The following is a 14,393-nucleotide window of genomic DNA, read 5'->3' as shown; positions in this document are numbered from 1 at the left end:
CTCTACCGGCGGCAGCGGCAGGAGATGCGAGGCTGGAGCTCAGATCGGGAGGTGGAGTCAGCAGCCCCTAGCCGTCCTGGGCATCTCCTCCCCGGCAGGCTGATCTTAACCCAAGTGAAGGGACGGCAGTGCCCCTGTAGACTAGAGTGGCCCCTGGGCCACCCTAAGAAGCCTCCCTCACAAACAGGCACAGCCAAGAACAGGCCACTGCTCTTCCAGGGAACGGCCATACTGACACCACGTGTCTCCAAGTGTCACACTAGTCAGCGACATTACACAGGGTTGTTTGGACCTATACAGGTCGGGCCCCGCCCAACCCTGTCCCCGCAGACTCTGGGCCCAGTAAGGAGGAGTCAGGCCCTAGAGAACAGTTTCTGTTGTCACACTGGAGGACCCAGGCCCCAAGCATCCTCACGCAGGGCCCCTGAGGAGATGAGGGGAAATCCCGTGTGTGGGAGCAGCCTGGATACCAGGAGCGAGTGAGCACTCGGGGTGACGGGCAGTCCCTGAGTCCGACCGTCTCAGTTCACATCCCAGCTCCACCAGCACCTGTCGGTATCAGTGCCCCCACCTGTGGGGTGAGGCAATGGTAGAACCTCTCTCTCACGGCAGCCGTGAGGAAAGAATGCAGCCACACATGAGACACCAGCACCGGGGCGAAGGCCCAGCAGCTCACCAGGAGCTGCTGCTACCACGACCCATGCACGATCGAGCACAGCTTCCATCATGAGTGAATCTCACGGTGGCTCAGAGCATCCGGCAAATGTGGATGCTGAATGTCCCGAACTCACTGTGCCTCAGTTTCCCCAGCCTCAAAAGCGGAGGACTGGAGTACCCATCCTAGAGGTGATGTGAGGATTTCAGTGAATCACAGGGAAATGCCTGGTCACTGTTGGCTGGGCTGACAGGCACTGGCGTCTATTGGTTGACAGCTGGCCTTCGGGCTCCTTCCTTCCTCGGATTTAGGTCCAGCTCAGTGCAGCCACCGAAGGAGCAGGGGAAAGCCTGTCCCCAACATCCACCCCCAACTCCTCCCACGGCAGGGCAGGCCGCCACTGCTTGCTCCTACAGGGCTCTCCCAGCCATCCTTCCAGGAATATCCTCCCTCCGCCTGAGGTGCAGACCTGCTGTGTGTCCTCCCCAGCCGTGCTGGCACAGCCCCCAGCTCAGACAGGCTGACAGCGGTGCTAATTAGCTTAATTAACTTGGCCCCGAGGGAGCCGCCCCAGTTGGAGGCCAGAGCCCAGCGTCAGCTGGGAGCAGGCCCAGCCAAGTCAGAGCCGTTGGTCGCCTTCCACCTCTGGCCCTTGTGTCACAGGAAAAAGGAGTTGCTGTTGTCTGGCTCCTTACTGCAGAGCCTTCTTTGTAAGTTGTCTTTCTTTTTTCTCCACTGCAAGTGGTTTAATTCCACGACACGGCAAAGTCGCAAGTTCAGGCAGCATGGGCAAATTAGAGATTATGTCCGGTGCTGTAGGGCAGACATCGAGAGAAGGCACATCCTTCCTGGCGTTTTCTTCATTTGAACTTTGAAAGGTAAAACGTGCACAGGATAAAAACCAAACTAGTACAAAAGGGTTTGCAATACAAAAGAAGCATCTCTCCCTTCTATGGCGCCCAGCGGTCCAGCGCCCCTCCCCACATGCAGCCATAGCTCTGTTTCTGCTGCATCTTTCCTGGAATGTTCCAAACATGATGAAGCCCCTGTGATTGTGTGTGCTTCTTCCCTCACCCTCCTCTTCACTTGCCAGTATGGTTCCCCATCTCTACCCTTCTGCCTTTTTCTCTTTCTTGCTCTTCTCTTACCTCGGTGACAGTTCCATGTTAGCACCAGAGAGGTGATCTCATTCTTTTGAATAATCAGAGAGCGGTCTGTTTTGTCCTCAGGGGTCATTAGGTTTTGACAATTACAGAGACCAGAGATCTTGAGAAAAAGGAAAAAGATCAGAATGTGCAAGCCCGGTTCGGTTGGCTTTGTTAACCTGGAACTGATATCACTTTAAATTATTGCTTAGAATTTGCAGTGTAGGAAATACGTTGGAAAATTCTTCCAGGAGGAAAAGAATTAAGAGCACAAATGATAGATTTGACTCTCCAAACTGAATTCCATCGTCCTTTTCCCCTTTAGACGCGTCGTGGCAGCACACAGACAGTGTCAGGCCGCGGGACCGGCAGCGGATGAGATGTGTTGCCGAGTTGAGGGTTGGGGGAGGCGGTCGTAGCAGGATGTCCTCTGGTGAGCCAGCCTTCCCCTGCAGAATCAGGAATGCCCTCAGGAGAGTCCTGGAGGTCCTGGGAGCTGGGAAGGCGATTTTGCAAATAAACACAAAGGAAACAGAGCAGGGAAGGAATACTTGTGTTCTTTGGCTTAACTTTTTAAGATATCTCTGTACTTTTTCCTCTTTCATAGAAGTCATTTAAGCTTGTTGTAAAAGGAAGGAAGAGGGGTGCCTGGTTGGCTTAGTCAGAGGAGTATGTGACTCTTGATCTTGGAATTATGAGTTCAAGCCCGACCATTGGATGTAGAGATTACTTAAATAATTTTTTTTTAAGAAAAGGAAGAGAGGGGGCACCTGGGGTGGCTCGGCCAATTAAGCGTCCAACTTTGGCTCAGGTCACCATCTCTCACTTCATGAGTTCGAACCCTGCGTCAGGCTCTCTGCTGACAGCTTGGAGCCTGGAGCCTGCTTCGGATCCTGTGTCTCCTTCTCTTTCTGCCCCTCCCCGACTCACGCTCTCTTTCTCTCAAAAATAAATGAACAGAAAAAAAAAAAAAAAAAGGAAGAGAGGAAGGTTGGCAGGAAGGAGATAGGCAGGTGGGTTAGTGGGTTGGTTGGGAGGAAGGAAGGTTGGTTCTGTGTGATTCACACTGAACAGCTACTTCTGAGTGCTTGCAACATGGCAAGCCTTGTTCCCCATACAGAACAGGATGCAGATGGCTGCAGGTGAGGTGGGAGTGGGACCACAAGCACACAAGTGCCCACAACAAACTGCCAGGAGGTGAACAAGTGAAGCAACACTCAGGATTGCGCGATCGAGCACATCTGGGCTGGGAGGGAGCACCAGAGGGCTGAGTGGTCAGGGAGGCCTCTCTGAGGAGGCAACATTTGAGAAAAGCTGGATCGGTGAAAAGCTGCCATTCATGGGAAATGCCGTTGAGGACACTCTAGGCAAACACAACAGCCAGTGCAAAGGCCCTGGGGCAGGAATGTGCCTGGCATGTTTAAGGAGCATTGGGAGGCCTGTGTGGGAGGAGATGAGGGCAGAGGCAGAGCAGGGCTTATCGTCAAGGATCTCATGGCTGTGGTGAGGAACATTCTTAGAAAGTGAATCCCCCAATGGTACCCATCTTTTGGAGCTGAGAGTTTGGTAAATTTTAATGCATCAAAATAAGCTGTGTGTAAACTTAGTTACTGCTAAAAATGATTTCACACTATACATACCACTTCTTTATTTCTGTGCTGTATCTGAGAGAACCTCTTCCGGTGCCATGTGGATCAGGTCTGCCTCTCTTACTCTGTGGGGCCATCGTCCTTCTCTGGGAGGCTTCACCCTTCCCCTTCCTGAAGGACACCCTCCCAGAAGTAGAGCCCCTAGGGCCGAGAGTATGCATGTTTGAAAGTGTTCTGCGGGGGGGGGGGGGGGGGGGGGGGGGGGGTTGCATCTGTCCCGGAGGACGGCCTTGTAAACGGTGCCCCTTTTTGCCATAGACAAGCTGAGGTCCCAGCCGGCTCCCTCTCCAGGAGAGATGGGCACAGCACATGGCATGCCCTGCGCTGAGTCCCACACATCACCCTCTTCCTTGCAGGGGATTCTGGAAAATGGCGAAACCCCTTTGGCATGGGGAGGGGTTAGCCCCCTTCCAGCTCCCATGGGAGGAACTCATTGAGGGCGTATGCACTTTCTGTGTCTCTTTTTTGGATCTAAAGCTTTTCATTTGCCCAGAGAGCACACTTCAGAGAACACCGTAATGGAGCCAGCATTACCCTAGACCTGGAAATCTAATTTGGGGAGGAATATGACCTGAGAAGAAAAAAAAACTCGCCACCCTATCTTCCTTCTTTTGTTAAAATCCCAAGGTGGCAGCTGAGAAAATGAGAAAGGAAATACAGACTTCAAAACCCTCAGGAGCCCTAGACATCTTATTTCTTCCTGGGTTCAAAGACTTTTTTTTCCTGAGTTACAAAATGATAAAGTCCAGGTGTCACCTTTTTTTAAAATAGTTGTTAAAACGATTATTATTGCGATAGCCTGCGATTAATAAACAGACAGTTCAGAAGGGTATCAGATAAAGAGGGAAAGTCCCTTCTTCCCACCTCCTAAAAAGACGCCTACTTCCCAGAGGTAATTTACCATTGTTCATGATTTCTCCCAGAACTTTTTTTCTGCATTTAAAAGATTATTACTAAACCAAACGCGATTATGTTCCACACACCGTTCATCCTTTACATGCCATGTCTGTGCTACAAACATGGCAGTCAAGTACAGTGGTAACATCTGTAGGCCCTGCAGCCTGGTGGCCTCGGCTAGAATCCTGACTCCTCCACTCACAGAGACTGTGTGACTTTGGATGCCTGTTGTGTAGTTACTCTAGTCTCTTTGTACCTCAGTCTTCCATCTGTAAAATGGCAGTAACGGTAATAGTGGCTCCCGGGGAGGCTGCTGTGCAGATTCAACGAGTTCTCGTGCATGGAGTCCTCGGGATGGTGGACAGGGCCCGGTACACAGTGAGGGGCTGTTAGCTCTCATTATTTCCCTCCTGGTGACACCTCTGGTCAGGGACCCAGTTTTCACCAGGAAAGTCAGACCTGAGCCCAAAGGCTGGGCCAGAGTGAGAGCTAGAGGAGGCCTCAGGGGAAGTCCCAGGAATGGAGGACGGGGAGCTCCAGGGGAGCCAGAGGATGACGGCCTGTGGTGCCAGCAGAGGGGTCAGGGGAGCAGTGGAGGAGCGTGCGCAGCTCGGGGCCAGCCTCCGGTAAGCAGTTGGGAATGCTTCCCAAGCATTGGCTCTGTCGGGTGCCAGCTGGCACTTTCTAGCAATCCCCACAGTGCTGGGAGGTCAGCACGTTCTCCAGAGGATCGGAGAGGTGGTGCGATGTACCTGCAGCCTCTCAGCAAGAACGACTCAGACCCAGGCCTGTCCGCCTCTGGAGGCTCCTGCTTTTATTTTAGCCCCAGGCTGTGCCTCAGTGGCTTTTAGATGGCAGTGTTCTGGAAGGCAGCATGGGGTTAGCTTTGGGTGCTGAAGAAGAAGATGGTGATTTGAGTGACCTGGGCTCACAGACCAACTTCTGGAACTGGAGGCCCAGTAGAAAAATGGGGATGGTGGCCATCAGGGGGCCCCAGGGCCCTGCCCCGGGTTCAGGTGCCTGATCTCTGGATCTTTCCAGCCACCCCATGATTCGTGAACTCTCTTAGCCCATACGATGGGTGAGGAAAACCAAAGTTAGGGACATCTGACGATGGACCCTGGGGGCCCCAGCCAGAGGTCTGCTCTCCGTGGCCCAGCACTCACCCCATGGGGACCTGGCTCCCAGGAGATTATCCCTCTGTGAGACGCCATGGGACCCCATCTCTCTTCTGCATTTGGAAGCCTGGTCTGGGCCACCCTCATCTCTCACCCCAACAGCTTGCAGGAACTTTCTCACCGTCTCCCTCCTCCCACTCTTGGCCCCACTTCCGTGAGGGTCACTTTTCCATCCAGCCACCAGAGTGATCCTTCTAAAACACAAATCAGGATCTCACACTCACCAGTTCAGAATCTCAGAGGCTCCCCGGTGTAGTCCCAGGTCTCCTCTGTGGCTCATTCCTGCGGTTTCTGCAGGATCTGTCCCGTCGCCTCCCAGACCTCCCCTCACACCACCCATCCCCTCCCTGTCCCCTCACTCAGGCCACCCCACCTGTGGGCCCCTCCACTCCTCACTTACCAAGCTTGAACCCCTCGTAGCCCAGCACCTGCTGTTTCCTCTTCCTGGAGTGCTCTTCCACCCTGTGGGCTCCCTCCTGCTTCCCCCAGACTTCTGTCCATATATTCATTGTCAGTCTCCCGGACTGGAGGTCAGGGCCATGTTCACTGCTATGTGAACAAGGCATGGCCCAGAGCGGGTTCCCAGAAGATAGAAACACTTGCAGGACGAGTGAATGGTGAGAATAAACGCTGCCCCCGACCCCAGCTCACCTTCACTAGGTGACACGGAGAAGGCTGTGGCCTCTCACCCGGTGGCGGTGGCAGCCAGCCTTGGGTCAGGACCGCTTTGAGAAACAGCTTGAACCCCCACCCCCCCAAGACCCCTCTGACCCCGATCCTGTCATTCTAGGCAGGTGGACACCAACACGAAAAACGTCTTCGGGCAGCCGCGGTTGAGGGCGTCCCTCCGAGACCTCCGCTCCCCACGAAAGAACTACAAATCCACCATCGAGGACGACCTGAAGAAACTCATCATCATGGACAACCTGGCGCCGGAGCAGGAGCGAGACGCGGGAGTATGTAGAGGCCGCCCCACACACGCACACACAGTCTGGCGGGCCAGGCGGTCATGGGACGGTGAGGGAGGAGGACAGGGCCCCCCGCAGTCACTCTGCCCATGGCCTCCACCTGGGGCACTGCCAGTCCCATCTGGGTGTATGTAGCTTCGTAGTCAGGGGTCGGGTCGTCACATTAGTCAGGGACCCAATCGCAATGTAAGCCAGCCTCGGTAGGCACGTGGGGCATTTCTTCCACGCTAGAGTAGCTCATGTGACTGGAAAGGGACGCTCTTAACTGGCTCTCATGTCCTTCTCATGAAGCCCAGGCCAGAAGCAGCCTCCACCCACCCACCCTGCATGGTCCAAGAGTGGAGGCGGGGTTCCCAGGAAAGTCAGGCTCCCTTAGCCACTGCTTCCCTTCACTCTTGTGCCCGCCTACTCCTGGTTGGCTGTGCTCTCCTGTGGGCCCAAGCTGGCCCCAGTCTCTCCAGGGCGCTGTCCCCAGCGGTCCCCACCGATGACTGGCGTTGCCTTCCCTGACCTTGCCTGGAATGGGAGAGTGGCATTGGCCTCTTGAGGGCCAGAACCAAGTGGGGCGTGACTGGGGGAGGAACTATCCTCAGGGGAAACTTGGGATTCTTTGAGCAGAAAGGGGCAAAAGCAGATGCTGGGTGGGTTAGAAACACAACCGTCCAAGACGGGAAGGTGCCTCCGAGGACAGTGATCATGAGCCAGGCCACGACCGCGGCCCATGACCCACCCTGTCTCGACAGCAGTCCCCACAGAAGAGCCTGCAGAGGACGCTGTCAGATGAGAGTCTGTGCAGCGGGCGGCGGGAACCCAGCTTCGCCAACGCTGCCAGCCTGGAGCCGGGCCTGCCCAGCGATGTGCTCTTCAGCAGCACCTGCGCCTTCCCCTCCAGCACGCTGCCCGCCCGCCGCCAGCACCAGCACCCCCACCCCCCTGGCGGCAGCAGCCCCAGCACCGTCCCTGCGACCGGCAACGGCTTCCCAGAGAAGAAATGTGAGCCCGGGCCCCTGGGGCTGGCGGGGGAGTCTCCCTGGCGATGGGAAGCAGCGGGGGGCGGACAGTCAGCACTGGAGATCCTCAGTGTTGTGTCAGCCATGGTAGGGAGGCGGGGTGCATAGGAGTTTCAGTCGGGTACTGATGGTGCAGCACAGGGTGTCCCACAGAGCAGAGGATTGTCGGCCAGGCACCTGGGGGGTCACCTAGAAGTCTGGAGTGCCCCAAAATTGGAGTCATCTGAGGCCAGAGAGAGGGTGTCAGCACCCCCTGCTGCAGCCTGGAGGGCCGTGAGGATCAGGCCTTACAGTTGCTGCGCCCCCAGATCCTGTCCCAGCACCAAGCAGATGGCTTCGCGAGTGTTTATTTACTTACCTGATTCCCCCCAAGTCTGCCAGCTCTTGGAGGGAGGGGGTGTAGGGATATGACTCATCCATCCTTTGACTCATCCAGCGACTGCTTACTGAGCATCCCCCATGAGGGGGGCACCATGCACAAGGCCCCCATCAGAACCGGTGCACCATTTTGGCCTTTCCTGCCTGAGTCACCTCCTGACCTCTTGAGGCCTGGGGCCTACAGCTGACACGTGGGACTCAGCCGATGGCTGCGGCAAATGTGGCCGCTGGTGCTGTCACTCCCAGGGGCCTCTTTCTCTGCCTGGCCTGTCACACGAGGACCTAGCAGCTCTCCCCACGGTGACCCTGCCAGACACTGTACACGCACTAACGACCTGGATTTATGTCTGCGGGCTGGCACTGCGTCCTCCGCTCCACACCTCCAGAAGCAGACTTCTGGCCTGTCCCCTGCCGTCCCATCTCAGGGCCAGCTTCCGAATCCTGAAGCTCCCCCTGCACCCTGGCTCACACTCACATCCCCTCTTCAGGAAGTGCTTTTGCAAGTACAAAATGGATCCAGGGGCTGCCGCTTGTTCCCCTGCCCCCACAGCCTCACCTGGTCCTGCCCGCTCTCCTCTCCCTCCTGGACCACGGCAGCCTCCTCACTGTCTCCCCGCCCTCACACGGTCCGTCTTCTACACACAGCCAGAGAGAGCCCGTGAACACCTCTGTTGGGTCACGTCCCTCCCTGCGCAGAGCCACCTGAGTGGCTCCGTGTCACTCAGAGCAAAAGACAAAGTCCTGACCCACGAGGCCCCACAGTCCAGCCCCATCACCTCTGATTTCACCTCCTGCTACTCTGTTCCTCTCTCTCTGTCCCTACCCTCGTAAACACCTGATACTCCCACCCCTTTTCCTGCTGGCATGTGTCATCTTCTAATAATTGTATTAATCGTTTGTGCTGTAACAATTCCGTAATGTTACACACTACAGAAAGTTTGTTTCCTTCACGTTGTCATTCTCCCCCATCTCCCGTCTCCACTCTTCCTACCCAGCCACCATCTCAGCCTCGGAGCTCTCGCTGGCCGATGGGCGGGACCGGCCACTGCGGCGCCTTGACCCCGGGATGATGCCACTGCCTGACACGGCCTCTGGCCTTGAGTGGTCCAGCCTGGTAAATGCAGCCAAGGCATACGAAGGTAGGCGCCTTCTGCCCAACCTGTCCCGGTCCCTACCGACCCCCTGCTGTGTTCTAGAAGGATCAGTGGAGGGCCTTGGGGCTTTGAAGTGGGACACGCTCAGGATCCAGAACTAGGGGGAGCAGGGTTCACATCCTGCCCTGTCACTTATTCACTGTGCAGTCCTGGGCAAGTGTCTTTGTCTCTCTGATCCCGTTACCTCATCTACGAAGCAGGAATGCGACCTGTGCCCACTGCCCGGGGCTACGGTGAAGATTACAGGAAACTGTGTGTAAAACATGTCAGGCACAGAACAAGCCCTCAAAAGACAGTGCCTTATGTTATGTCACTGGGCAGACTTACAATAACCCAAATTGCATTTAGATTTGCTTTGCCTGCAGGTGGCAGAAAACCCAAGTTAACAGTGACTTAAATAGGCAAGGTTTTTATGCAGGTTAGAAGTCCTGAGGTGGGTGGTGTGGGCCTGGTGTGGCACTTCCACAAATTCATTAGGGTGCAGGCTCCTCAAACCCTCTGCTCTGCCATCTCCTGGGAGCCTTACCCTCATGGTCCAAAATGGCTGCCAGAGCTCTGGCCATCATGTCCAGCTCCAGCCAGCAGGGGAGAGACAGATCCCCTCCATTTAGAGACGTGTCTCTAAGCCTGACGCTCCCCCTGCACTTACTTCCCAATGGCCAGAGTATCACACACAGCCCCACCTAATAGCTTCAGGGCAGGCTGGGAAATGAGGCCTTATGCCCAACTAAAATTTGGGATTCGTTATTATGGAAAAAGGGAAAACAGGTGACAAGGGACAGCTAACAATCTCTGCCATTTCTTTCCCACGTGACTTGGGCAAGCAGCTTTATCTTTCTAAGAGTCAACTGTAAAATGGGACTTCTGGTGATCCCTAACACACACGAACATGTTCTTCTGGCTCATTTTTTTCAGTATTTTTCAGACTATAGCTTTGCTGTCCTTCCTCCAGGAGGCTCTCCCTGATATCCCTTAGTCTGGATTAGGCACCTGCTCTGGGCTCCCACGGCCCTGACCCCTCTGCCTGTGCCTCCTCCCTCCCGGCCCTGACCTCAGGGCCTCCGCTGTCTAATGAGGGGTCTGTGTCCCCACTGGACTCCGAGGGCAGGACCTGGGGCCAGCTCGGTCACTACTGGCTTCCCAGCATGGGTCTGGCTCAGCGCAGGATGCCTTAAACCAGACCCATATGGTACATGACCTTCATATTTCCATGTTTGGGCTAGTCCACATCTGGCAGGTGGCCCTGGAGGAAGCTTCCCTCCTACCGTGCAGTCTCCCCCAGTCACTGGGGGAGGGCAGTCAGGCCTCTGGTTATGGGTAAGGTGGCAGGAGAGCAGTCAGGGAAGGCCAGGCCAGGCCTCTGAATCACCGGGAGGGGAGTGGCTGCCAGCAGGGGCCCAGGGCTGCAGGCAAATTTGACCCTTCAGAGGCCTGACGCTCTCAGTGGGGGAGAGGGTTGCTCCGTGTGGCGTTTCCAGGAGGAGGTGACCACGGGCCACCATGACGTTATAGAGCGTCTCTAGGGAGCCAGCACTTTATCACAGACATCACTTCTGTTCTCTAGTGTGAGGGGTGTGTTAGGATTCCCGGTTACAGATGAGGAAACTGAGGCTCAGCCACCAGAGTCACCTACCTGGCCAAGGGCACACAGGGCAAGGATTTAAGCCCGGACCTGAACGTTTTCCAGAAAGATGGGCATGGTTTCCTTTATAGAAAAGGAAACTGAGATGGCTCTTACACTTTTAAAAATACACTCAAGCTCTCTCCTAATAAAATAGATGCAAGTCACAACTCACTGAGCTACGCGTCCTCACCAGTCAGAACTGCAGAGATGGAGTTCGAGAGCACTGCTTGCGGGGGAGGGGAAAGGGGCCCCTCACACGTGGCAGGTTCAGTGTAAGGTGGGTGCGAGCCCAGTACCTGCTGCCAGAGTGAAAATGCACGTGCTCTTTATCCCCACAAATCTCGGGGGTCTTGGCATGGGGAGGCCTTTCCTCTAAGTATGACCCAGTTGACCATCGTCCCGTGGTGCCTCCAGCCCGGCACAGACTTCATGCTCACCCACTCTCTGAACAGCTATGGTGGGAAAGCAGGGATAGTTTGGGGGACAAAAAGGGAACTGCATATATTATACTGGTTCATTTATTGATTCCACAAACCAGACGCTGCTGGCCCCAAAAGTTTCATGTGCGCCCCCCCCCCCCCCCCCCCACCACCACCACCACAAGTCACGGGTAGTGTCGGGCTGAACATTACTTGGGTCCAGGACTTTGGGAGGGAGGGGCAGAGATGGGGCCCAGCAGAGGATGTGAAAAGTGAAGGCACGGCGGTCTCCTGAGGGAGGTAAGGGCAGGAGTGGTTAAAAGGCAACGCACAGCCCACTGCCTGGGTTTGAGCCCCAGCTTCGCTGCTGATGAGCACGGTGGCGACCGGTCCGCCTCTGCTGCCTCAGTCTCCTCATCTGTAAATAAAGTCAGACGATATTCCTACTGCAAAGTGGTTGTTAGCGTTAATGAATTTACGTAGGCTCACGGCACTTGTGTCATCACGGGGCGCCTGGGTGGCTCAAGTCAGTTAAGCGTCTAACTTCAGCTTAGGTCATGATCTCACAGTTCACAAGTTCAAGCCCTGCGTTGGGCTCTGTGCTGACAGCTCAGAGCCTGGAGCCTGCTTCAGAATCTGCATCTCCCTCTCTCTCTCTGCCCTTCCCCCATTCACGCTCTGTCTCTCTCTCTCAAAAATAAAACATTTAAAAAATTGTTTTAAAAAAATGAGTGGCACCATTTATAGCACCTGCATATTCCTGAGGGCATTTGGGTTTTCAACGCCAGACTCAGGGTCCAGGAAGAGAACCTAAGGGCCTTTATCAGCTGTCCTCTCCAAGTCTCCACAGGGGCCCCAGGGGGTCTCACAGCTGCCTGTGGGGGGAGGGGGGGCCTCATTCCCTGGGTTTCCTGAGCAATGGGCTCTTTTTTTGATGGGGTGCAAGGGGAGTATGGGGGCCATGTCCCAGGAGGAATGCAGGGAGAGGTGCCAGAGCCGCCTCCTCTCCACCCCCCCACCCCCCCCCCAGGGTCCAGGTATCCTAGGGCCAGGATCACTGGTTCTGTGGGAAGCAGCTGAGAAGCTCCAAGCCTCTCCCTGGAGACCCAGATGCCAGCAGATGTCTGGAAGGCAGAGCTGTCCAGACACTGGTTCCCAGCTGTGGGCTTATGAGAGGGGCTGGGGCAGCCAAAGCCCCCTCCCCGGTGGCCACTCCATTTACCCCCAAGATCAAGCCCTGCATTGAGCTTTGAGCTGACAGCTTGGAGCCTGCTTGGGATTCTCTGTCTCCCTCTCTGCCTCTCTCCCACTCACTCCCACACTCTCTTTCTCTCTCTCTCAGATAAATAAACCTCAAAAAAATAAAAATGCAGGTGCTCAGGTTGGGACCTGGGAATCAGAGCTTTAACAGCCATGTGATTTCTTTTCTCTCCTCGGTATACATGGTATTCTGTCTTCTCTTTCTGCTTTTGAAATTTCACAGAGCTTCTCAAAACTACAGTGCAAATGAATCCCCGTGTACTTCTCACCCAACTTCAACCCCATCCTCTTTTGGCCACTTTTTTCATACCATTTGTTTGTTGATGAAACCAGGTCATTTATGCTGAATTTGGGTGGTTACTCTGTCACACTGCCATTTAACTTGTTTCTGTCCCTTGCATTTTGTATAAACTCGTCACTAGTCTACAGGCTTGCTCAGCATCAGGATGAGATTTTGTTGTTAGTGTCAATTTGGTTTGGTTTTTTTGGTTGGAGCCCATCCTAAGTGCGTGATCTAACAAAAGTGATTGGGAGTGTCACGGAGGTCTGGGTGGGAGGTGTGCTGGGAAAGGTGGTTGGTCGGTGGGGCGGGGGAGCAGAGGGAGGAGGCACTGGAAGCCCTGCTGACTCCTCTCCCCTCTCCCCTGTCTCTGCCCGGCAGTGCAAAGAGCTGTCTCACTCTTCTCCCTCAACGACCCAGCTCTGAGCCCGGAGGTCCCACCTGCACACAGTCCTGTCCACAGCCACCTGAGCCTGGAGAGGGGGCCCCCAACCCCCAGGACCACCCCTACCATGAGGTGAGGTTTCCCTGGGAACACCTGGTGGCCCAGCAACTCGAATCCCTGAGGGTGGCCGGCCTGCCCCGTGAAGGAGGGGGACACCAGGCGGATGAGAGACAGCAGCTGCTTGCCCATCCCCCATGCCCCCTCGGCACAGCCAGGGGGGCGTCTCCCCTGAGGGACTTGGGAGTAACCCACACACTGGAACCCAGAGGTGACCTTGTCCGGGTTAGCCTGGTCCTCGTGGGTGGAGACAACGCAGCGTCATCCATATGGTCAGTCGACCTCCAACTTCGAAAAACCTCTAAGTGGTGCCCCCCACTGCGTCCTCACCTGCCCCGGTCCCTTCCTCCCTGCCTTTGATCCCCCCGTCTGCCCCTGGGTCTCCTCCGCACATTCCAGAATTCTGCGGATGGCCACCTGATAGTTACTGTTCGCCTCTCCCCTGGCACGGCCCGCTGGGCCAGCTGTGGAAGCGCTGACGGAGGCCCTACCCGTGTGAGGCTTCCCGGGGAGAGAAGAGGACATGGGTCATCACATGTTTAGTGCAACAGACTTGACCGCACTAGGTTGGCAAAAAAATACAAGGCAGGCTCACACCAGAGGTGCGCTGTACTTTATGGGCAAATTAAGTAATTTTCGAGGGAAATTTTGACTCTCCTGGGTTTTGGTGTTTTGTTTTTGTTTTTGACTCTTCTTCACACCCCTCTTTTCACTGGCTTTAGAACTCAACCTCCACCAGAGATGTGGCCCGACTGTAATCACGGGAACTCGGCACTTACAAATGGGCCAATACAGTGAGGGCAGGAACAGGCTTGGTGTGGAAAGGGCAGGACTGTGGGCTCTGGGCGAGCTCCTGGATTCCCTCCGCCCCTGAGCTGACCCTCTCCCACCTGCCCTGCAGCTGCAGGCCCCCAGGAGCCAAGACTGTGGCGGAAAGAAAGGGCAGGAGGGCTCAGTGTCTCCCCTCTCAGCTGCGGCAGCACACCCTCGCCCGCCCCCCACAGTGCCTAGTGGAGCCCCCACAGGGAGGGGCTGCCCCTCTCCTCCTCAGGGGCTGGGCAGGCCAGGGCTGGGTTCCAGGGTGCAGGGTCCCCGCCTAAGCCACAGTCTCCCCCTCTGCCCAGCGGGTAATGACGAGGTGACCTCCCAGACTACACTGGGCGTGGAGCTCTGTTAGATCGAGACTGTGCACAGCGCAGGGCAGGCTCTCTGTCACGGGGGCACCGTCATCGTCTTTGTCAGTGTCCTCCATTCCCGTCCCCGAGGGCAGGCCC

General features: G+C 55.7%; 1 protein-coding gene across 6 annotated transcripts in view; it reads left to right on the top strand.

The window, feature by feature from the left end:
* The window catches only part of SIPA1L3 (signal induced proliferation associated 1 like 3), a 237,928-nt gene that overhangs the window by 219,770 nt on the left and 3,765 nt on the right, over nucleotides 1-14,393 (top strand). For 5 of the 6 annotated variants that reach the window (XM_045440889.1, XM_045440892.1, XM_045440891.1 and 2 more), the window contains 4 exons: nucleotides 6,315-6,480; nucleotides 7,236-7,485; nucleotides 8,876-9,019; nucleotides 12,999-13,134. In XM_045440889.1, coding sequence (XP_045296845.1) covers nucleotides 6,315-6,480; nucleotides 7,236-7,485; nucleotides 8,876-9,019; nucleotides 12,999-13,134 — 696 coding nt within the window. The remainder of the gene's footprint in view (nucleotides 1-6,314; nucleotides 6,481-7,235; nucleotides 7,486-8,875; nucleotides 9,020-12,998; nucleotides 13,135-14,393) is intronic. The other variant, XM_045440895.1, reaches the window with a different exon arrangement.

Source organism: Leopardus geoffroyi, chromosome E2 (genome assembly GCF_018350155.1).
Source record: "Leopardus geoffroyi isolate Oge1 chromosome E2, O.geoffroyi_Oge1_pat1.0, whole genome shotgun sequence".
In the NCBI taxonomy this organism is placed as follows: Eukaryota; Metazoa; Chordata; class Mammalia; order Carnivora; family Felidae; genus Leopardus; species Leopardus geoffroyi.
This window is presented reverse-complemented; position numbering and strand designations above follow the sequence as displayed.